Source organism: Suillus subaureus (genome assembly GCF_016647635.1).
Source record: "Suillus subaureus strain MN1 chromosome Unknown BJ212scaffold_5, whole genome shotgun sequence".
NCBI lineage: Eukaryota > Fungi > Basidiomycota > Agaricomycetes > Boletales > Suillaceae > Suillus > Suillus subaureus.
This window is the reverse complement of record NW_024538561.1, coordinates 1,354,185-1,375,660: the sequence shown is the minus strand read 5'-3', so window position 1 is coordinate 1,375,660 and position 21,476 is coordinate 1,354,185. Positions and strand designations below refer to the sequence as shown.

The following is a 21,476-nucleotide window of genomic DNA, read 5'->3' as shown; positions in this document are numbered from 1 at the left end:
GGTTTTTGAGGAACTTTGTGATACTCTCGATGTGAAGCGAAGGTAATCGAATTCTTCGTTTGCAGCGTAATCGACCACAGAAGATAGGATTGTCATATTGTACCAGATCGTACATGACGCTATACATGCAAAACCTGAGCATACAGGAAACAATGCATTCGTACGGAGAAGGAAATAGTCATGGTTTGGGTAAGTGTTTGGCTGCTCAACACCGTTTAATTAATCTAATCTCGTGGCTTCAGATAACGCAACCGTTCGAACTGGCTTTATCGCCGCGGTTACCCAAGGCTGCAGTGATTAACGCTGCGAACACAGTGACTGGGTGCGTGAAGAAAGAAGAAGGTCAACTTTTCCTGAGGGATGTCCCGGTCTTTTAACTGCAATGGATAGATGTGCTAATGAGACGGATACCCCTTTCAAATATCATTCGTTCGCGTTGTGTTCTTCGGTTGATGTATCTTATCATGATACCACGTACGGTATCCATTCATTAATATGGCCTATCAGAAACACGGCACCTTTATTGGAACCTCTTTGTACATTTTAAGTACCGCAACGCCTGTCTTACACGAATTTCGTGACAAACTAGCAGTTGCGTGAGTAACATAGCATGACTCGATACAAGCCCCGGAGTGGGATTAGCAAGGGTTAGACGTTAGCGGTGTGATAACCGGTATGTGTCTTTATAATATCAGCACCCTGAATTTCCAACTGACACACGTAGGCTGGCTTCTTTGTGCGGCACAACCTACTCGGACTCGGAAAACTGACGCGTTTATCTGGCATCAGAGTGAACACCCGATGGTGCTGACGAGGTGCCAGGCTGGAAAACATGTATAAAATGCTGCCAGCCTCCAGACAAACTGCACTTTAACAACATCAACACTCAACTCTACAATCATGTCTAGCGAAAGCACCGCGTTTTGGGCACCCACTCCAAAGCCATCATCTAGGCTAGCGCGTTATCGCGTATTATCCCCTCATGCCGGCGTCCATGTCTCGCCCTTGCAGCTCGGTGCCATGAGCATCGGTGACAAGTGGGAGAAGTTTGGCATGGGTAGTATGGACAAGACATCCTCATTCAAGCTCCTCGACACCTTCTACAATGCTGGAGGAAATTTCATCGACACTGCTAATAACTAGTGCGTATCATGCCGCAGTCATCTTGAATTCGTTGTCGTTGCTGACATACCCCGCAACCCCTCAGCCAAGATCAAAGCTCTGAAGAGATCATCGGAGAGTGGGCAGAGGAACGGGGAATCCGTGACCAGCTCGTGATCGCTACAAAGGTGACTTTGGGATTCGGTGACTCGGAATATAGTTCAATGCTGATACATGTATATTCAAGTACACGACCAATTACCAGCGCGGCAACGACGCCATTCGCCAGAAGGTATCATACACCGGTAACAACATCAAGTCAATGCACATCAGCGTTGAGGCCAGCTTGAAGAAGCTGAGGACTTCATACATCGACATTTTGTACGTGCACTGGTGGGACTGGGACACCTCCGTCGAAGAGGTCATGAACGGTCTGCATGTGCTGATACAACAAGGGAAAGTGTTGTATCTCGTGAGTGTCCCCCTTTCTATGCTGACACTAACGTTCGTTAACATGTATCGCTGACAGGGCATCTCGGACTCTCCTGCTTGGGTCGTGTCCAAAGCGAACCAGTATGCTCGGGATCATGGAAAAACACCGTTTGTGATCTACCAAGGTGCTTGGAACGTTATGTTTCGGGACTTTGAACGGGATATCATACCAATGGCCCGCTCCGAAGGTAAATTAGCACTGTTCCTCGCTATCTGGTGGCTCAACTCACGTTCATTCATGCATAGGTCTTGCGCTTGCCCCTTGGAACGTCCTTGCCGGTGGAAAACTTCGAACCGACGAAGAAGAGGAGCGCCGCCGGCAGACAGGAGAGAAAGGCCGCATGCTCATGGATCCCAATTGGGAACGTAACGAAACGGAGAGGGCGATGAGCGCAGCGCTTGAGAAGGTCGCGAAAGAAGTCGGTGCGAAGCACATCACAGCTGTGGCTATTGCATATCTTATGCAGAAGACACCCTATGTGTTCCCGCTTATTGGCGGGCGAAAAGTGGAGCAGTTGGAGGCCAACTTGGAGTCTCTGGCGATTTCGCTAACGCCCGAGCACATGAAGTATTTGGAGAGCATCGTTCCTTTTGATCCCGGCTTCCCCTATACACTCATCGTAAGTCACTGATCAGCGCTCTGTTGTGTCAGTTTACTGAGACCCGATCTTATTCAGGGTGATGGCAAGCAATACAATCATCTATTGCACCACACTGCATATCTGGAAAAGCAGCCGCAGGGGCAGCCCATAGTTCCAGACGTTGATTAGTATGGCACTGCTCGTAATTTACACATGTATTAAGGCGTAGCGCGCCCCAGTATTGTAAGATGATATGAAAAGAGACAATGCGTGCGTACTTTATTCTGAAGCCGACAACACCCTGCGCTTGAGCAGGTTTCGAACTGGGAAGCCATGACTCGGACGACCGCTCTCGTGGCCCGAAAATTTTCAAACTTGCACAGTCCAAGAGAAAGAGATTTTGATTCTGTTGTTGGCAACCACTTGGCTAAGACCAGCCTCCGAAGTTGTACTATGCTGTGCTGCGTGAAATTCGTGCAATGCATACACTTCCTTTTCTTTTCGCACGGTTGTCGTACTCCTAGTGTCCTACCATTCAATTTATTCATTCGAGTTCGAAGAATGAACTTCAAAGAACCTCTACAAATTTATAATTACTACTCGCATGGAAAGTTGTTGGGCCCTCAGCACCAGTGACATGGAGTCTGGATGTCTGGTACATGCACGCTCATTGTCGCCATTCCCTACTAGTACATCAGCAAACTGGTGGACAAATCAGAATGACATAGAGTCGGTCAGACTCACCGGGTCTTCTATCCGAGACTGAGCAGTGAGCACCCAGGTATCACTCACCCTATGTATCTATAGGTGTTTACTTTATCCGTCGGTGCCATTGTATTGCTCGGTGTAACTTTTGTGCAATGGAACATCATCATGATCATCGAAGGTGCTGATTACTATATGGCAGGTAGTATCAGAGTACGCCGCGGCGGATCATTACATGCTAGAATATGCATATCTCCATCCCGGCAAGTCGCAACCATCTTCAGGGCCATATGTTTGCACCTCAGGTATGGGTCACCATTCCATTGGCATGGGGCACTTTTAAAAAAAGCCATTCATCACTTGAAATATTGGATCCTGATTGAATGAGTCATGGCTTACAACGAGTTCTTTTCTTTGCACCCCATCGACCATGCTACAACTGCCTAACCTATACATCTCTGACAACGCGCAGCTCGTCCTCAGTGCTGTGGCTTGTCTTGGTGTGGTAGGAGTAATTGCTCGGGCTGACCTTCCTAAATCAGAGAGCGACCTTCTTCTCCCACCTTCCCCTTCCACTTGGAGACTTGGGGGGCACTTCCTGCTGCATTGGCAGTAAAATTTTACATTCAACTTATTGACTTGTAAATGCTGGTCGTGTTTTAAGCCCATCCCTCACTATATCAGGATAGATTGACGAGGATGGTCCTCTGATCACCATTCGGTCAAGACTTGAGAAGATCGTCATTATCGGCCACTACAAGGTCGGTCCCTAGTACATACTGATTTGTAATATCTAGGCTGTTGCAGGCCGCCGTGGATATTATGGAGAAACTGGGAAAATTGACAGCTGACCGTCCTCGCACGATTGCTGCTGGAGAAATATATTACGGCGGAATGAATGTCGCCTTTACTTACTTTCCGCCCAAGTGGTGCTCTTGGCTCACTTCGAAGCTCACTTTTTTTTTTTTACAAAGATGACCTTCTAATTATGTAGACACTACGAGTGTGAGTCTGAGGAAGGCTCGAATGACCACCGGGAGACATAGGGCTAATTCGTGCATCCCATAAACTTTCCCAAGGACTGACTGTATATCCTGTCCATCAGAACTACATTATTCATTGCATTAAGCAACTCCAAGTCACAGTTTTCATTGACAAGCACAGTCAAACGGCTCGAGGACTCGGGGGCTACAAGTAGGCTCATCATAATATTGCTAGAACAGAGCCGTAGACAGAATGTGTATGCAGGCTGTAATATGCTTAGGCGCGGGCTCTGCCATTCTACAGGCAGACCATCCATCGTGTCGTCCCCATTAGTATGCACCAATTGTCATTCACAAAGGAAACAGCACATGGCGTCCAACGAGTCAATAAAAGATCGATCACACAGCGCCTGGCACATGATCATCGGGATGAGAGCTTTGGTAAGAGAACTGGTGAGCTTCACTTGGTGTCTCGGCGGTCCAGGTATAGGTTCATGGTAGATGAGATTCCCAAACACCCACGATGGCAGTCCTTTAAATATAGGGCTCGCGTAGCATCTTAGATCTACGGTGAGAGCTCGCCGAAGTCGGTGACCATGTTGCACTGGTACTGGTATGGTGCGGAATTCCAATGATGATGGATTTGAGAGGGGTGAGAGCTGAAATCAGTTGGGCTGGTCACCAGTCTAAGCAGGTCTTGCCAGGAGGAGGCGGGATGAAGGGATGGTACTGTAGTAAGCTATATGCATGCGTTCGAAGGAGTGGGATGGTGATGTGCTGGAGTAACTGCTCGACACGCTATTCATGCGATCATGCAGGATAGAGAGTCAGATTCGAGCGCTGGGAGGATATATTGCCGAGAACGGCTGGTATGACAATAAGGTTCCTTGTGGTGATGAAGGCGTGGAGGCGAACAGCCTTAAGTGTCCTGGGCGTCTATTGAAATGAGACAGGTGAATGCAGTGAAGCATATTTTAAACCGAAAATACACGTACCTCTGGAACTGAGAGAAAGTCACCTACCCGCCCTCTAAACTCCTCTAAAGTCCACCTCAACTGCGCCTAACGCCATCAACCTCCAGTAAAATGTCGAAGCTCGTTCCAATCACTACACCCCTGCGAGAATTTAAAGGTCATGAAGACAGCGTATCAGTAGTTGCAGTTTTCCTCGATAAACGACGAATAGTTACAGGCTCGCACGACAGGACACTTCGGCTGTGGGACTTGGAGACAGGTGTTGTGTTGACGATGATGGAGGGGCATCGCAGCAGCGTGTGGGGATTGGCGGTATCACGAGATGGGCAATTGATAGCAAGCGGTGATGCTGGCGGAGAGGTCATCATCTGGCACGGAGAAACTGGCGAACCTCTCACTCAACCCATCAAAGCCCACTCCATTGTGATCTACTCGCTGGATTTTTCTCCTGATGGGACAGTGCTGGCCACTGGTTCATCTGACAACACAATGAAACTGTGGAATACCAAAACCTGGCAGCAACAAGGAGATCCAATCAAGTGTGGTAGAGACTTCCGCTGCCTACGCTACTCGCCGTCTGGAGAACTTCTTGTAATCGCAACAAACAGCAACATCCAAGTTTATAACACAGGCACGAGGAAATGCGTCGCATCCTTCAAGGGTCACTCATCTCACAACTGCTCACTCGCGTGGACGCCTGATGGCACACGCCTTCTTACAAGCGGCAATGACCCCAATCCTACCATACGCGAATGGGATACATTGACCTGGCAGCAGGTCGGTGATCCCTGGACGGGCCACACTAGCCATATCCATGCCATTGCCGTCAGTCCTGCTAGCACACTCATCGCCTCCGCATCTGATGATCAACATGTCCGTCTCTGGCGGCTCTCAGATCAACGAACCGTTGCCGTCTTCAAGCACTCATTCCCGCGAGAATGTGTCACCTTCTCCGTGGATGGCAAGCGCATCCTCAGCGGAGGTGACGATAAGATGATCTCAGAGTGGGCAATACCCAACGACATCAATTCAAAGGCACGTTTCCGTCCTTAACTCATTTAAGCTATTCGAGCATGTTTCGTGCAGATCCTAGGCATCATGACAGCCTGCATTGCGTGCGTACATGGAGACTTGTCTACCGCCGAACAACTACTCACGCAAGATATCAACACTGATGTGAACAACCATACTTCCTACGCTCATCGCTCATTTATTATGGCGCGAAAACACGACTGGGACCACGCCCTTCAGGATGCGATTAAGGTGAGGTATACCCACTGATCATGGCCCCCTTACGAAATACTAACCCGAAGGTGACATAGTCCGTCAGCATTCAGCCCTCATTGATAGGCTATATCTCTAATGGTAGTTGCTCTCTGCGGAAAAGGCCACATCCGGGATGCGAGGGCAGCATTTGATGTTGCATCCATGTACACGGACCAAGATTCACAAACCATTCATTTTCTGCTCTTGATCAAGGTATGCTACAGTTGCCTCGCATACTCTCTGTCTCATTGCATATTTCAGGCCATCGCGCTGTTTAATGCAGATCAACACGATGAGGCAAACCTGCTCCTGAAAGAACTCGCTGCTGGTTGTCCGAATGCCGATACTCGTGCCTGTCATATTGTAGAAGTAAGTATCATGCGACCACACTTGGTCATCAACACTAACCTTTGAAACCTTGCACATTAGGCATATCTACGCGTTCAACTCGAAATCAAAGCCATGGATGGCACACGTTATGCTAAAGCCGCTGACCATTTCACTGCTGCTGTCAACTCCAGCAGTTCATCATCAAAATTAGTCATTCATGAAATATATGAGGACTTGGTCGTGGTGCGTTAAGATAATGTGTACATAATACTTTCCAAAACTGAGTGTCTTGTCCAGCTCTTTGGCTGGGATCTCAAATCTTTGTGGCTGACTGCACACCAGAAACGGTGTGATGCACTCCTGCGGGCAGGTAGACTTCAAGATGCCGTGAAATCATACCGGTACATGATGATTTCGAGTGATGAAAATACCAGGGCCGACTACCTCGATTGGTCCAATGGCAAGTCTAGACTCCGCAATGTCATGCAAGCTATGATCCTCACCTGCATTTCTGTTAGATTTTAAGCAAGAATGCAGCGCACTCTGCGTTGTTAATGGAGATGCTGCCCTCGTTGCGAGCGAGTATGACAAGGCTATTGACCTATACTCTGCGGCAATCAACCTGGATTGTACATCCGATGTCATCTTTGCAAATCGCAGCAAGGCAAAGTTAGCTAAAATGCTATGGGAGGATGCGCTCCTCGACGCACAAAAGGTGTGATGGTATCTACCTTTTCGTAGCCCATGTTGACTTCGGCGATGCATAGGTCACCGAACTCAATCCTTCGTCTCACGTTGGATACCAATTGACACATGCAGCGCTGCTTGGCGCGCAACGTTATGGCGAAGCCACGAAGGCTTTCACAATCATGTTGTCCAAGTTGGACGACGCTCCCGAAGCTCAGATACGAGGTAAGCCTTGGAACACTCCTGCATTGTCTCGAAATGCCTATCTCGCTCTGCAGATCTGCGTCAGCAGTATGTCTGTCCATCTGAAGTAGAGGATGCTATTCAAAGAGCTGTTTGGATTGAGCTCGAATATGCCCCCCTTCGTCTGCTCAACACCTATACGGGTCTTTTGTGCGATAGAACGGCACAAATAAATACCTTCAAAATGAGTCCAGAGTACAATGAGCTTATCTCATTTCCAACGAAGGATTCAAACCTCCGAACAGAGCGCATCAAAGATGTAGTGGCGAAGTACTTCTGCTGCGTCCTGCTATCACACAGGTGGGAAGAGACAGAGGTGCTGCTGCACGACATCCAGGATAAAGTCTTGTACGAGTTGAATGGACTTGGTGGCATCGTGAAACTGCAGTCATTCTGCAAAATCGCTCGTAATGCTGGGTATTGCTGGGCATGGATGGACACATGCTGCATCGACAAGAAGAGCAACACCGAGCTTCAAGAATCGATCAACTCCATGTTCGTCTGGTACCGCCACTCAGCGCTTACCATCGTCTACCTATGCGATGTCCTTCCTTTATCCCAGCCCGGTGCACTGGCGAAGAGTGTTTGGAACAAGCGAGGATGGACCTTTCAAGAATTCGTCGCTCCGAAAGTTGTTATCTTTTATCAGAACGATTGGTCATTATATCTCGACGATCACTCTTCCAACCACAAAGAGTCCCCAGCAATCATGAAGGAGTTGAAGGATGCGACGGGTATAGATTCACAGGCCCTGATCTCCTTCCGTCCAGGGATGAGCGATGCACGACGGAGACTGCAATGGGCGTCATCACGCGTCACTACATTGCAGGAAGACATCGCGTACTCATTGTTTGGTATCTTTGGTGTCCATTTACCTGTAATCTACGGCGAGAAGAAGCAGAACGCGCTTGGACGGCTCCTGCAGGAGATCGTGGCTCGGTCGGGCGATATCACTGTTCTCGACTGGATCGGACAACCTTCCGAGTTCAATAGCTGTCTTCCAGCCTATATTACCTCTTACACTACTTCTCCACATACCCTTCCATCTTTATCCGAAGATCAGATTCAGACGATTATTTCTTCGCTGCAAAAAAATCCCGTGGCTGTGGATTTGGCTTCGAAACTTTACAACCAGCTTGATAACACGAGCGCTGCTCGTTTCGCAAACTGCAGACTGCATCTGCCTTGCATTGCATTCCATGTCACAGAAGTCAATTTAAGCTACGGTCCATCCCAGGAGACTCGATATGAAGTCAAGGCAGACGGGCTTCATGATCTGCTGATCACAACCAAAGAGCTGATTGTTCAGTTCTCGCGGGCAAGACCCATTCAGCAAACCTTCGTACTTGTCCATCCCTGGGATCGGTCTCTCCTTGAACTACCTGACTTTGCAGGTTTGCCAGACGTTGTGGACGATACGGAGAACGAGGGGGATTGTTGGACGCCGCCTCCTCCGTCAGATGACTCACCTAGCTGCTCTCTTGTAAAACGGGAGGTGGTTGATCCAGAATCACGAGCATTGCGGTTACTTGTTCGCCTTGGGCAGCCTTTCGGGGCATTTTTGCTAGCGCGACAGCGCGGCGGAGAATACAAGAGGATCGCGTCGGATCGTGATATCATTGCACAGGTCGTCGAAGACGTGACTTCTGTTCGAGACCTAATGGACATCAGGATGATAGAAATACTATAGTTGTATTCAGATCAGGGATCTGAACGGTTTTCATTGGTACTTCGTACAGTATGTGATACTACATGATGGGGTGGACACGAACCGCCGGAATGTGTGCTTATTTATGTTGTTTAGATAACAGAGTATACCCGCGCTTTGGCGTCAGCGGTCTCAATATTAGATATCTTGAAATTGACACTGTACTATACATACCCTTATACATACCCCGTTGATACCTCAGTAATATTAGCAACTGCTGGCAAGCGCCGATGATACAAGCTGTATTGATCTGAGACGCTGTTGTTCTTCGAGAACATTCGTGGACTCCCAATCTTCCTGTATCACCGAATCCTGACTCCTCATCTTCCCTTTGCCCAGCATCTATTCTACTAGGCAAAGACGCAATGCCGCTTAACTACTCCAAGTGGGATCAGCTCGAGCTCTCTGATGATTCTGACATCGAAGGCCACCCGAACGTTGACAAGCGTTCTCTGATCAGATGGAAGCAACGCGATATTCATGAGAAGCGCGAGACCCGCAAACTCAAGATCTCAGCTCTCGGCGCTGAGATCGCATGCAATGGCGTCCTTTCTCCCCGTCTTCACAACGTCCGCGCTACACTCGGTAGCGCAGACGGCGGGTTGAAGTACTTCCAACAATTGGTGGAGAAATTGCAAACACAGCCTTCTCCAGAGGCACCGCCGACGAACGCCAAAGATCAGCCGACCTACGACGCAATGCTGTTATCTTTGCTCCTGCAGGTTTGGGATGGCGCCAAGAGCCTTCCTGCAGATGAGCGGGAGGCTGCTGTACTCAGTGGTCTCGATAAGCACATCAAGCAACTCGCAGATCACACAAAGAAGCTGGAGAAGGATCTCGTTGACGAGGAGAATGAACAAAAGAAGCACATCACAAGCGAAGATATTCACGAGGGATTCGAGAGCAAGGTAAGATCGGCATTCTATTAGTCTTCACTGATGGTGTTCACAATGCTCCCGATAGTACACTCCCGCGAAACCACCGCCTCCACCCGTCAAGAATGCTAAAATCGACGCGCCGACAAAGACCACAACGACCAAAACCACTGAGTTCGAGGTGTTGAACCCTGCTGCCTCGAGTTCTAAAGCGCCATCGCAATCGGTCGCTCCGAAAAATTCTCCAGACTCCGTTGAGGAAGACGAAGTTGAGGAGCTACCAGAACTCACACCCTCTCTCGAACGATTCTCTCGCTTATCGTTGTGGGACTACACACAATCTTTCAACTTTATCCAAGCAAATCGCGATGTCGTTGTTCCCGGTGCATCGGACGCGTTACTTGTGGCGGCTTTCCGTGCAGAGTCGAAGGGCCAGTTCGAATATGCAGAGAAGTGTGTGCACCAAAGCTTACTCCTGCAGTACTGCGAGAAGCTAGGCAAAGATGGCGTCCGACTATTTTTCCAGAAGCAAGTGCCTGATTCCTGCATAAGCTGATGTATAGATGCTAATTTGATACTTTCGTAGGATGATCACAGGCGATCAGCGCGCTGTCTCCGTCTTCGTCAAGGATGTCGAAGGCACATATTCTCACCTTAAGACGCGTGCAAAAGTAGCAGAAACGGAGACTTCTGACGTGCAGAGGGAGCAGATACAACTTGTGCCCGAGAACCCATCTGCAACCATCTCGTTCAACGTGCCTGATGGTCCTCCGCCTGAGGACTTGCGCCTCGAGGGTCCAGGGACGGAGGACCTGGATGTTGAACAAGTTCGCGAAGCATTGCAGATGCGATGGGATGTCTTCGAGAGCTTCCCCGAGGACCTGAGGGCTGCGCTCAAGCTTGGGACTCTGGATGAGGTCAACAAAGTGCTGGGCAATATGGACGTTAGCGTTGCGGAAGATGTAGTGGGAAAGCTTGAGATGGCTAGTATCATGAGCTTCGTGTCGGGAGGTGTCCGGGACGAGACTGGGAATGTGGATGAGGAAGAAGACGAAGACAACGCCGAATAAATCCAAGGAGTATATGTTTCCGGTTGATCAGGTTAAAACGCGTACATATTGCTATTTGTATAACTGCTGTCGAACGAAGAGTCTGATGTATGTTGTACGCCTTTAGTCTATAAATGTCTTGTCACTGACTTGCTTGTTATTTCGCCACAATTCCTTCGTAAGAGGATAAGCAGTGCACATGGTAGCACAGCAGGAAGCTTGGAAGTTGGAATGTCAAAATGGCCACTGGTTTACACGGGACGCGTCTATACGACAAGTCGCACAAGACAATTGTAGACAACAAAACCTCCCAGATGTGCATCCAGTTCTTTGCTATTATCTCTCGAATTAGCGACAGTCATTGTGTGCTGTTGGCGCGCACCTTTTAATCGGAATTTCCATCAAGCCCATAAACCAAACCTAAGGCCACTCTAGCAGCTGCCCTTTTACGTTCCTGCGAATCGGACATCCCTGCAATTTCCTCCTTAAGACCCTGAAGCGCGCTCAGCATCCTTTGCAGATCGAAACGCTCGAGGTCCGCTTCTGATGGGTCGACTGCTTCGACTTCAGACGGTACAGAAAGATTCTCTTGCAGCGAACAGGTGCCATTTCCATCAGTGGATGAGAAAGTAAGAGGTGTTGCACCGAAGATACGCTTTGAGGTAGCAGCGATCTCAGCATTTGAAGGCATTTCGTCGCTGGAATCTTCGCGTTCGTGGGATTCCTCTGCTTCTGGGTCTCCAAAATCGGAAACTGACCCTAAAGATCTATAAGATATACCAAGATCTGAGGCACTCGCAGACAAGCGAGAAAAGTTGTGTTCATCGTTGGCTGGCGTCGATCGTCCAGAGGTATCAGAACTAGAGTCAAAAGTGAACGTTGAATCGAAGCTCAGCGAAGGGAGAGGTGAAATTCGTCTCTCAGATGATGTTTGTGCAGACTGAGTTTCAACATCTGCCGCTGACACCGAAGCAGACACGAAAGCGGTGAAATTGTCGTCAAATGTGTTATTGTGGGGGCCCTGGGTAGAGGAATCCTCTGTAGGCGACAAGCTGCCGGATGTGGCTGTGGCACTCCACGGATCATTGCTTATGGTTTTTTCACTTGCATCACGATGGCCATCGAAATTATCTTCGTCAAACCACCGCTCCAACTCTTCCAGTTCTCGTTGCATACGATCACGCCCTCCTGGGGAGCGCATAGCGATGAGGCTGCTGAGGTCTTCTCCCGTATCACGGTTCGTCACCAAGAGACCAAGGCCCCTTCCTTTGGAGGAGGTTTGCACCATGGACGGCCACATGATCGTGCTCAAGGCATCTATGACTCGGGAAACTCCTAGAGTAGAAACTCAAGACGGGTTTCTCCATGTTTCAAAACTGTATATGCTTACCATCATGATCATGATGGACTGAAGTTTTTGCTAAATCTTGCACATCGATGAATTCAAACCCCAGGGATCCAAGAAATGAGTCTATTTCGTCATCTTCAGTATCTTCACCACTGGCCGTAGTGGATGGAAGTCGAATGGCCAGAGATACTTCGAAATCATGATGTGATAAGCGTTGCGATATCATCCGGACATTCTCCCGGTATGGCTGCTCAAAAGTCAGATGCATACAAAAACTATAACAAGCCTTTGAGCACTTACCTCTCCGACAGTCCATGTATACACCACGGCAGGCACGCTTTCTAACTCATGATTGTTTGGTATCCAATCCGGGAGATGATGTAATTCGAAATGCACATCGGCAGTGTAGTACTTGTTCGCGATAGTCCAAGGAATGATGGACGAATTGTCGGTTGGTATCGAGGGGTCACTCTGTACCAGTCCTGTGTCGACTCGTCAATGCAAGGAATGATTGCACTGCAGCGACAAACGTGCTTTGCAGAAACTGCAAGGTGTCATCCTTTGAAGAAGATAGAGCGAGGATGCGACAAGAACAGTCTGCCATTCGTAGTTCGGCGGGAATAGTTTAGGGATCGACTGCACGGTGCAGGCTAATGTTAAAACTTATGTGATCATGTGATTAGTCTCCGCATTACCAATTGGGTTGGACTTGGTACTGCGCCCGGAGTCATCCTTCTATCACACATAGTCACACACTAGTAGAGGACCGAGGTGGGCGCCATAGCACCCACCCCGTTCAGCTATCTAACACGAGTCCATGCCACTTTTATTTGTATCAATTGAGGGTGATACCCTATGTAGGACAATACTTTCTGATCTATGGGACCCCTGTTGTCTCTTCTGTCTCTGAAGTCGCGAATGGCCTGACGCGAGGCTTGCCCCAGTCTATGTCGATCATATGCAAGTGCCCATATAAACCCCTTGGTATGGACCCAAGTGGTCCAAGACATCTCCCACAAAGATGTTGGGCACAGTCCTGATTGTGCATTGAAAATCCGTGGCATCGTCGTCACCTATACAGGTGAGAGATGAGTGATCATATTCGAAAACACAAATGTTATACTCGCCTGGGCACTGGACTGCGTCTCCATTAGATACGATGTGGACCTCTCCGTGGACATGTGAGAAGCCCAATTCGCGCCCTGGAACAATCGGAACAATGTCCTTCCCATGGTTAATCCGTTGGAAGTCTGGTACCTGCCCCGTGATTTCAGTAGTTAAACACAGGCCAAACGTGGGGAAGAGACAACGAAGTCCGAAGGGGAGAATCAAACTCACCTTGGAATCGAAGAGAGCGGCCCATGCCCGATTTCCTACGCGGGGCGTACCAAATGTCACCTTTGATAGCGATGCTAGCAGGAAGGTTCAAGGCCATAAACATGCATTCAATCTCCGAAAGAGCGGCTCCCAGGGAGTGTCCGACCTGTCCTCGAAAACACCAAAGTCATGTTGGAGTGGTTACAAAATGTTCGATACTGACCAGTGTGACGCTCTTGGCGTTATACTGAGAGATCAGGCTCTTCACCTCCTTCGAAATGGTATTCGCAGTTGACGCGTGTTCGTCGGGTGAACCTCGACGTTGCCATCGACACCAGAGAAAAGCGTGGGGTTCAAGCGTTTCGTCAATGCATTGGCATCAGTGAGATCAGCTAAGCTATGCAGGCCGATCAGCCTTCTCAAGTCGTATGCTGTGAACATGTACACCTACATTTTGGCCGGGTCTGTACCTTCATGAGCGACTACCACGGTATTTTCTGTCGGCCAGTAACCAACGTAGTCTGCGAAATCTCAGGAAAGGCGTGCAATATTTTGACTGGAACGCACAATATTGGATACTGCCGTCATTACCCCCTGTGAGAGAAACCTTGAACTCAGGCACCGCCTCGCAAGCTCCTGAGAGCTCAGTCAGTGAGTCAAGGCAAACCAAATAAATTAGGGGGGATTGCGCACCACCACACTTCCATTTATCATGATGGGCGGACAGTAAGCAGCACGAGCAAATTGAGCATATGGCACTATCTCATCTAGCTGGGTAGACGACATCTGAGTGACGACTGAGATATTCGCCCGACGCATTGCGGGAGGCGAGGGATGAGAGACCGCCGCAACCTGCAGGATGCTTGAAGCTGAAGAAAGGAAAAATATGATGTACTGCAAGGTGTAGTGGATGCAAAGCTAGAATGTTGGGTCCCAGTGGAGGGATGTGGTTAGTGGTAGCTTGTTAAATATGTTGTAAAGGAAGCATTATCTTATCTATGCTGAGTGTTTTGGAACGGCAACTGGGCTCGAAGGATGGACGCCGTGCGCGCGCTTGTGTCATGCATTACAACTATTCTGGCAACACTGGTTACGCCTGGCCCACGACAGAGCTCATGCGAAGGGACGGTGGTAGAATCTGGCAGAGCACCAGGGCATCCGAGACTTGATGTAATTTAGGTTTGATGACACCATTTGAATTCAATAACACGAAAGCCGACGTCCCTGAAGTAAGACAGTGTACACTAGAGGGCTCCCCTCCGTCACTGTACTGGTCCAGGGAGTATCTCGCCTGACGCCATTGCTGCTGAATTTGTGACTTCATGAGTTGAAGAGGACCGAACCAGATCAGAGCATTCATGGAAGACGAAGTTGAAGTGCTCGAGGGAAATGTTTTTGCCAGTGATTTTAACGAGCTGGATCGGGTCGAACAAGGAATAATTCCACAGGCTATTCTAGATGAGGTCGAGGTGGTTAATTACGATGGCGAGGTAGACGGATGGGACGAGGTAACATTATTAATATTGATGAGTCGCCATTAGGAATGTCATACGCATAGTCTACATACCTAGAGTTTTGCCGCCCCGGTTTTGCTAGTTCTGCCGGTTATTTAAACCGGCAGGAAAACATGTGAGACTCGACATCGGATGCTGGAAAGTATAGAGAGGAATTGAACTGGAAAGTTCCTCTCAACACAAATGACCATATTCCCATCATCGTTTCCATCGAAGTCCTCATTTTCCCAAGGGAGATATTAGCGAGCATTCAGTCAGTGCCAGGCCGTGAGCCTACAAATTCCTGGTCCAAGTAAAGTTCATTTGAGGCTGTTTGACGATGGGCATATTTGTTTCGCTTGAAATAGAGCCTGATTGATTGACTCGTCTGGTAAAGGCCCGCCGGCATGCATGCAGAGCAAGGGCACAAGCGCCGCTGTTATATGAGAGAGTCAGGGTGTGATCAGACCAAAGGAATGGCTTTAGACAGAACGTATATATTCCAAGCCGCACATCATTGTATAGACACAACCTTAACAGCAGCAGACGTTCGAGCACAAGTTCGGATCACAAATTCGGAACACTGCACTAATTGTCCCAATAATGCAGTACCGCTGTTATACTGTGAGACATGTCTTGTGATGGCGAAATTGGGTACTGAGTACCTACGCATAGCAAGGCAGAGCAGGTGCTGTGTTGTGGTTGTGTAGGCAGCGAGAGGGATATTGATGAACAACGTTGAAATGACGGAATATTTACCGGAATTTGTCCGAGCTTCCGTTTTTGGGGTGAACGCCTAAGTTTGAACTTTGCACGCGGTCTCAATAACCGGCGGAACTGGCAAAACCGGGACGGCAAAACTCTAGGTACGTAAACTATATGTATGACATTCCTAATGGCAACTCATCAATATAAATGTTACCTTGTCCCATCCGTCATCCTCGCCATGGTAGTTAACCACCTTTGGAACAACCTGTGGAATTATTCCTTGTTCGACCCGATCCAAATAACTGACAAAAGCATTTCCCTCGAGCACTTCAAGTCAAAGCTCTTATATTCTTCGGTCCTCTTCAACTCCTCGAAAGCCGCAAATTCAGGAGCAACATCGTCAGGAGAGATACTCTCTGGACCAGTACAGTGGCGCGAGGGGGCGTCCTCCAGCATGTACCATCTTACTTCAGGGACGTCGGCTTTCATGTTATTGAATTCAAACGGTGCCATCAGATCTAAATTACTACGCATGAGCTCCACCATGGACCAGGCATAACCAGTTTTGCCAGAATAATTATACTGCATGGCGTCCGTCCCTCGAGCCCACTTGCCATTTCAAACACTCAGCATAGATGAGATCATGCTTCTTTTACAATATATTTAACAAGGTTACTAGTAACCATGTCCCTCCACTGGAACCCAGCATTCTAGCTTTGTATCCACTACACCTTGCAGTACATCATGTTTTTCCTTTCTTCTGCTTCAAGCATCATGCTCGCATGCATCTTGCAAGTTGCAGCGGTCTCTCATCCCTCGCCTCCTGCAATGCGTCGGGCGAATATCTCAGTCGTCACTCAGATGTCGTCTACCCAGCTAGATGAGATGGTCCCGTATGCTCAATTTGCTCGTGCTGCTTACTATTCGCCTACGCTGATAAATGGCTGGAAGTGTGGTGGTACGTAATTCCACCCTAATTTATTTGGTTTGCCTTGACTCACTGACTGAGCTCTCAGGAGCTTGCGAGGCGGTGCCTGAGTTCAAGGTTTCTCTCACAGGGGGTAATGACGGCAGTATCCAATATTGTGCGTTCCAGTCAAAATATTGCACGCCTTTCCTGAGATTTCGCAGACTACGTTGGTTACTGGCCGACAGAAAATACCGTGGTAGTCGCTCATGAAGGTACAGACCCGGCCAAAATGTAGGTGTACATGTTCACAGCATACGACTTGAGAAGGCTGATCGGCCTGCATAGCTTAGCTGATCTCACTGATGCCAATGCATTGACGAAACGCTTGGACCCCACGCTTTTCCCCGGTGTTGATGGCGACGTCGAGGTTCACAGCGGATTTGCCGACGAACACGCATTAACTGCAAGCATCATCTTGAAGGAGGTGAAGAGCCTGATCTCTCAGTATAACGCCAAGAGCGTCACGTTGGTCAGTATCGAGCATTTTGTAACCACTCCAAATGACTTTGATTTCGAGGACAGGTCGGACACTCCCTGGGAGCCGCTCTTTCGGAGATTGAATGCGTGTTTATGGCCTTGAACCTTCCTTCTAGCATCGCTATCAAAGGTGTGACATTTGGTACGCCCCGCGTAGGAAATCGGGCATGGGCCGCTCTCTTCGATTCCAAGGTGAGTTTGATTCTCCCCTTCGGACTTCGTTGTCTCTTCCCCACATTAGACCTGTGTTTAACTACTGAAATCACGGGGCAGGTACCAGACTTCCAACGAATTAACAATAAGAAGGACATTGTTCCGATTGTTCCAGGGCGCGAATTGGGCTTCTCGCATGTCCATGGAGAGGTCCATATCGTATCTAACGGAGACGCAGTCCAGTGCCCAGGCGAATATAACATTTGTGTTTTCGAATATGATCGCTCATCTCTCACCTGTATAGGCGACGACGATGCCACGGATTTACAGTGCACAATCAAGAGTGTGCCCAACATCTTCGTGGGCAACGCCTCGGACCACTCGGGTCCATACCAAGGGATTTATATGTGATATCCCTTATGATTGACATGGACTGACTGGGGCGAGCCTCGCATCAGGCCATTCGCGACTTTAGAGATCAGAAGAGACAACAGGGGCATAGATTAGAAAGTGTTGTCCTGCATAGGGTTTCATCCTCAATGGACACAAATTGGAACTTTCAAAAGTTGCATGGACTCGTATTAGACAGCTGAACGGCGGGATATCTAGTTGGTCTTTATGATTCAAGCATGAATAAGTGCAGGCATGGGTGCTATGGCGCCCATCTTTACTATGTGGCATCATTCCCCAAATACCAACAGCATGTTGCGAGAACGCGTGTACTCGTCGCAAGAGATAAGCATTGGAGGCACCGCAGACTCGGAAACACAGTCACGGTGGTTCCCGACGATGACATCGTGGTCGTTATTTTACCTAAATTTGGAGGTCATATTTACCACCTCGGCCGCGGCTGAGGATTGTTGTTCAGAAGTGGGCAGCAGACGGTCGTCTGCGAGCTGCCAGCGTACAACTCGAAGTATGTATGCAGTGGTCTGAATTCAGCTGTATTCAACTGTGGGAGCATGCTGCATGCGGCGGCCGGGCGGCCCGACGGCACCCGGCTTCGTAATGGTTTCGGCGGCGGCGTCGTTTGCCAAGTTCCAACTGAGGTCAGCAGTCGCCCGCTGGTCGATGCGGCCGGTGGCCAAGTCCCTATTTCTAGCACACCAGTGGGTTTTCGCTTGCCAGCCGTGGAACCAAGCAGTCTAAAACAGCACCCTTATGCTGAAGCGCTCACGTACGACCCATCAGCACGTTGTCATATCTCTTTTTTTTCTCGCCATGTGGGCACTTGCTTCCAATCGCTTGATAATATCTAGCCAGAGTGCCTGGTACTCTATAAGTACCTTGAGTTAATTGACCATGAAAACTTTATTTACAGATTTCCCCACCGGTGTGTGCTGGCATGTTTCTGAGAACACTCGTCCGAGTTGGCGTTACGCTAATAGCTAGCTTATCCGTTCTTCGTGCCGTTTCTGTTGTCAAGGGCGATCTTGATACTACGGAAGCAGGGCACGTCGAGATTCAATCCAAGGTTCACAATGCAACTGGCATTCGCTATGTCAAGAACTCAGGAATCTGTGAAACGACTCCGAATGTTACCCAGTTTTCTGGTTACATTGACGTTGGCACAAACATGTCCATGGTATCTCGCTGTTCCCGGCAATGCTCTAGATGTAAACTGACTTAAGACACAGTGGTTCTGGTTCTTCGAGTCTAGAAACTCACCGGAAACAGCCCCATTCACTCTGTGGTAGGTTGCCGGGAAGCTGGGTCACCTAAGTACTTGAGTTGAGTCCCACCTCTGAACCGCTCTCGCAGGTTGAATGGCGGCCCTGGATGTTCTTCTATGATTGGATTGTTCCAAGGTTGATTGGTTTCATTACCTTTCAATTAGATTCTAATTTTCTACAGAGAACGGGCCATGCTTAGTGAATGCCGACCGCAATTCCACCACTCTTAACCCCTACAGGTATGCCAGGATTATAGCTGTTTTTCATATGCTAATCTAACATGGGTTCCTGCAGCTGGAATAGTCTCAGCAATGGTATGTAGCACGTAGCCCTCCGATTTCGTCACCAGAGCTGACTTCCTTACCCAGTAATCTACATTGACCAGCCAATCGGAACAGGGTTTTCTTACGGCACTGATGCGGTAAACAGCACAGAAGCCGCTGCGCCCTTTGTATGGACTGCATTCCAGGTTTTGTTTGAAAGCCAGCTATTTTCGAAGTATGCCAGTCGAGAGTCAGTCGCTTAACTCAACTATCATGGACGGTTACTTATGCCGGGCTCAGGTTCATCTTTGGCACAGAGAGCTATGGTGGTCACTACGGACCCAGTTTTGTGACCTACTTCGAAGAGCAAAACGCCTTAATCGCTAGTGGGGAGATTGATGCTGTTCCAGTTGTTGTCAGCGCCTTGATGATCAACAAGCAAGTCGCTTTCTTGACTTACTAATACCCCGTTGAATGAGCATTCACAGTGGCTGGTATGATCCGCTCATTCAGAACATCGCATACCTAAACTTTGCGACTTATGCCCCTGGCTATGGACAGCTCCAGCCAGATGACGTACTTAAGAACATTTCGGATGCCTTGTATGGTCCTGATGGTTGCGTAGTGCAAGAGAATGCTTGCTACGCTGCTGGAACTTCCGCTCACTCGAACAAGATTTGCCGAGATGCTGATAATTACTGCGTAAGTAATATATCAATACAATATGTATGGACATCACCAAACTCTTGCAGATCGACAATGTTTTCGTCCCTGCCGTGGGCGATTACGACAGCTATGATATACGTCAAAATTCATCTGCCTTATTCCCCCCTGAATACTATGTGCACTATTTGCGCAAAAAAGATGTCATGAAGAAGATCGGTGCTCAGGTCAAATACAAGGAATGCCCAGACGCACCGTATGAAGAATTTGTAAAGACAGGAGACGTATGTATTTGTCCAACTTCTTTCCTCAAGTACTAAATAGAACTTCCTGTTAAAGGATGCTAGAACATGGCTACCCCAGCTATCGGCTCTGGCAAACTCTGGGATGAAGATTTTGATTTGGGTGCGTACTTAGTTACTGCTTCATTGTCTGCTAATTTACCAGGGAAGAACAGGCTGGAGATGCTGATATGAAGTTCGTTTTTGTGCTGTAATAACCTTTTATATCATGATCCTGACACCTCATTGATTTTAGTTGCAACTGGCTTGGGGTAGGCTGTCGCGTATTTTGCCACCAACGTCGCTGAATTATTTTGGCTAATAGGGCCACGCGTCAGTTCTCGCAATGGATTGGTATGGCAATGAGACACTCCATAATACCCCATTCACCAATATGACGATCAACGGCACGCCTGTTGCGGCTGTGCAGAACGTCGACAACTTCTCCTTTGCGTAAGTCTTTTGTCATCTCAGCTTGTTAACGAGAGATATACCTCATCATTTTACGTTTTAGACGGGTGTATGGTGCTGGACACGAAGTGGTCAGTTGACTCGCCTGAGGATGATGATATCCACTGATGCCTGTTATGTCATTGTTAGGCTGCCTTCCAGCCCCAAGCAGCTTTGGAGATTTTCTCGCAGGTTGTTCATAAGGAACAACTTCACTCTGTCTAAAGGGTGGATTTAGGAGCACGCATCGTGAATCTGGATTGAGGTTCTTCGCGTATTTGGGCAGTGGGCAAACAGTTCCTCTGAGACCTATTGTGCAAATGCTTGCGTTAAATTTCATTCGTGGAAGTCTCATTTAATTCAAAGACCGAAAATCTAAGGACGGTGGCTATTACGTCCACTAGATCATGCTATGTTGCTGTGCGTATTTCCTGTTAGTCTGTCCTGTTCTGCATCTCTCTGCAGTGTAGGATCGGTGTCGTGCCATGAGAGTTCCTGTCTAGATCTCTAGATGCATTTTTTTCTTTCTCGCAGCTGGTCGAAGAGAAGTCCTTGTACTTGTTAGAATCCCAAAAACACATCGAATGCAGTCTTGTCTCACTTCGATAACATTTTATATCCAAAACCCGCTTCCAAGCACCAATGAATTAACTAAAGCTAATAAAAGGATCAGACATATGAATGTC

The 21,476-nt window shown here is 48.4% G+C and overlaps 6 protein-coding genes across 6 annotated transcripts; 4 read left to right on the top strand and 2 right to left on the bottom strand.

Annotated features, from left to right (window-relative positions):
* The first annotated feature begins 536 nt into the window (after nt 1-536).
* On the top strand, nt 537-2,613 carry BJ212DRAFT_1574698 (NADP-dependent oxidoreductase domain-containing protein). Its single transcript, XM_041342115.1, has 6 exons — nt 537-1,142; nt 1,208-1,289; nt 1,349-1,573; nt 1,631-1,781; nt 1,840-2,213; nt 2,271-2,613. The coding sequence occupies exons 1-6, from the start codon at nt 901-903 to the stop codon at nt 2,361-2,363; spliced, it is 1,167 nt and encodes a 388-aa protein (XP_041197236.1). The 5' UTR covers nt 537-900; the 3' UTR covers nt 2,364-2,613.
* Nucleotides 2,614-9,435: 6,822 nt separating this feature from the next.
* On the top strand, nt 9,436-11,015 carry BJ212DRAFT_1264123 (Cdc37 N terminal kinase binding-domain-containing protein; the record flags this gene model as incomplete). The annotated part of the gene is made up of 4 exons (XM_041330402.1): nt 9,436-9,978; nt 10,034-10,477; nt 10,498-10,502; nt 10,532-11,015. The coding sequence occupies 4 exons, from the start codon at nt 9,436-9,438 to the stop codon at nt 11,013-11,015; spliced, it is 1,476 nt and encodes a 491-aa protein (XP_041197235.1).
* A 157-nt stretch (nt 11,016-11,172) lies between these two features.
* On the bottom strand, nt 11,173-13,044 carry BJ212DRAFT_830260 (uncharacterized protein). The gene is made up of 5 exons (XM_041344161.1): nt 12,877-13,044; nt 12,643-12,824; nt 12,385-12,589; nt 11,377-12,329; nt 11,173-11,327 (listed from the first exon to the last, which is right to left on the bottom strand). Exons 1-4 carry the CDS (start codon nt 12,944-12,946, stop codon nt 11,380-11,382), a joined length of 1,407 nt encoding a protein of 468 aa, XP_041197234.1. The 5' UTR covers nt 12,947-13,044; the 3' UTR covers nt 11,173-11,327; nt 11,377-11,379.
* Nucleotides 13,045-13,306: 262 nt separating this feature from the next.
* BJ212DRAFT_1330682 (uncharacterized protein) lies at nt 13,307-15,269 on the bottom strand. The gene is given in 10 exon segments (XM_041334737.1): nt 13,307-13,415; nt 13,470-13,830; nt 13,865-13,974; nt 13,995-14,056; nt 14,111-14,180; nt 14,227-14,302; nt 14,353-14,553; nt 14,765-15,114; nt 15,127-15,136; nt 15,227-15,269. 7 exon segments carry the CDS (start codon nt 15,017-15,019, stop codon nt 13,768-13,770), a joined length of 837 nt encoding a protein of 278 aa, XP_041197233.1. The 5' UTR covers nt 15,020-15,114; nt 15,127-15,136; nt 15,227-15,269; the 3' UTR covers nt 13,307-13,415; nt 13,470-13,767.
* A 1,419-nt stretch (nt 15,270-16,688) lies between these two features.
* BJ212DRAFT_1445030 (Alpha/Beta hydrolase protein) lies at nt 16,689-17,871 on the top strand (the record flags this gene model as incomplete). The annotated part of the gene is made up of 7 exons (XM_041338046.1): nt 16,689-16,818; nt 16,877-16,945; nt 16,992-17,061; nt 17,116-17,299; nt 17,353-17,499; nt 17,581-17,710; nt 17,765-17,871. The coding sequence occupies 7 exons, from the start codon at nt 16,689-16,691 to the stop codon at nt 17,869-17,871; spliced, it is 837 nt and encodes a 278-aa protein (XP_041197232.1).
* A 934-nt stretch (nt 17,872-18,805) lies between these two features.
* Nucleotides 18,806-21,015, top strand: BJ212DRAFT_1445029 (Alpha/Beta hydrolase protein; the record flags this gene model as incomplete). Its single annotated transcript, XM_041338045.1, has 14 exons — nt 18,806-19,045; nt 19,098-19,153; nt 19,222-19,268; nt 19,315-19,391; nt 19,519-19,646; nt 19,697-19,834; nt 19,885-20,098; nt 20,149-20,343; nt 20,399-20,464; nt 20,517-20,536; nt 20,597-20,612; nt 20,666-20,793; nt 20,855-20,882; nt 20,941-21,015. The coding sequence occupies 14 exons, from the start codon at nt 18,806-18,808 to the stop codon at nt 21,013-21,015; spliced, it is 1,428 nt and encodes a 475-aa protein (XP_041197231.1).
* Nucleotides 21,016-21,476: the final 461 nt, after the last annotated feature.

Bases quoted from the DNA above. Each gene is read 5' to 3' on its own strand.
- BJ212DRAFT_1574698 (XM_041342115.1), top strand. From the start codon at position 901: ATGTCTAGCGAAAGCACCGCGTTTTGGGCACCCACTCCAAAGCCATCA. The intron at 1,290-1,348 runs GTGACTTTGGGA...TGTATATTCAAG, and splicing joins AGCTCGTGATCGCTACAAAG to TACACGACCAATTACCAGCG. The intron at 1,574-1,630 runs GTGAGTGTCCCC...TATCGCTGACAG, and splicing joins AAGGGAAAGTGTTGTATCTC to GGCATCTCGGACTCTCCTGC.
- BJ212DRAFT_1330682 (XM_041334737.1), bottom strand. From the start codon at position 15,019: ATGAATGCTCTGATCTGGTTCGGTCCTCTTCAACTCATGAAGTCACAA. The intron at 14,181-14,226 runs GTGCGTTCCAGT...GAGATTTCGCAG, and splicing joins TGACGGCAGTATCCAATATT to ACTACGTTGGTTACTGGCCG. The intron at 13,831-13,864 runs GTAACCACTCCA...GGTGTTTTCGAG, and splicing joins TGGTCAGTATCGAACATTTT to GACAGGTCGGACACTCCCTG.
- BJ212DRAFT_830260 (XM_041344161.1), bottom strand. From the start codon at position 12,946: ATGGCAGACTGTTCTTGTCGCATCCTCGCTCTATCTTCTTCAAAGGAT. The intron at 12,590-12,642 runs GTAAGTGCTCAA...ACTTTTGAGCAG, and splicing joins ATACATGGACTGTCGGAGAG to CCATACCGGGAGAATGTCCG. The intron at 12,330-12,384 runs GTAAGCATATAC...TTTCTACTCTAG, and splicing joins AGTCCATCATGATCATGATG to GAGTTTCCCGAGTCATAGAT.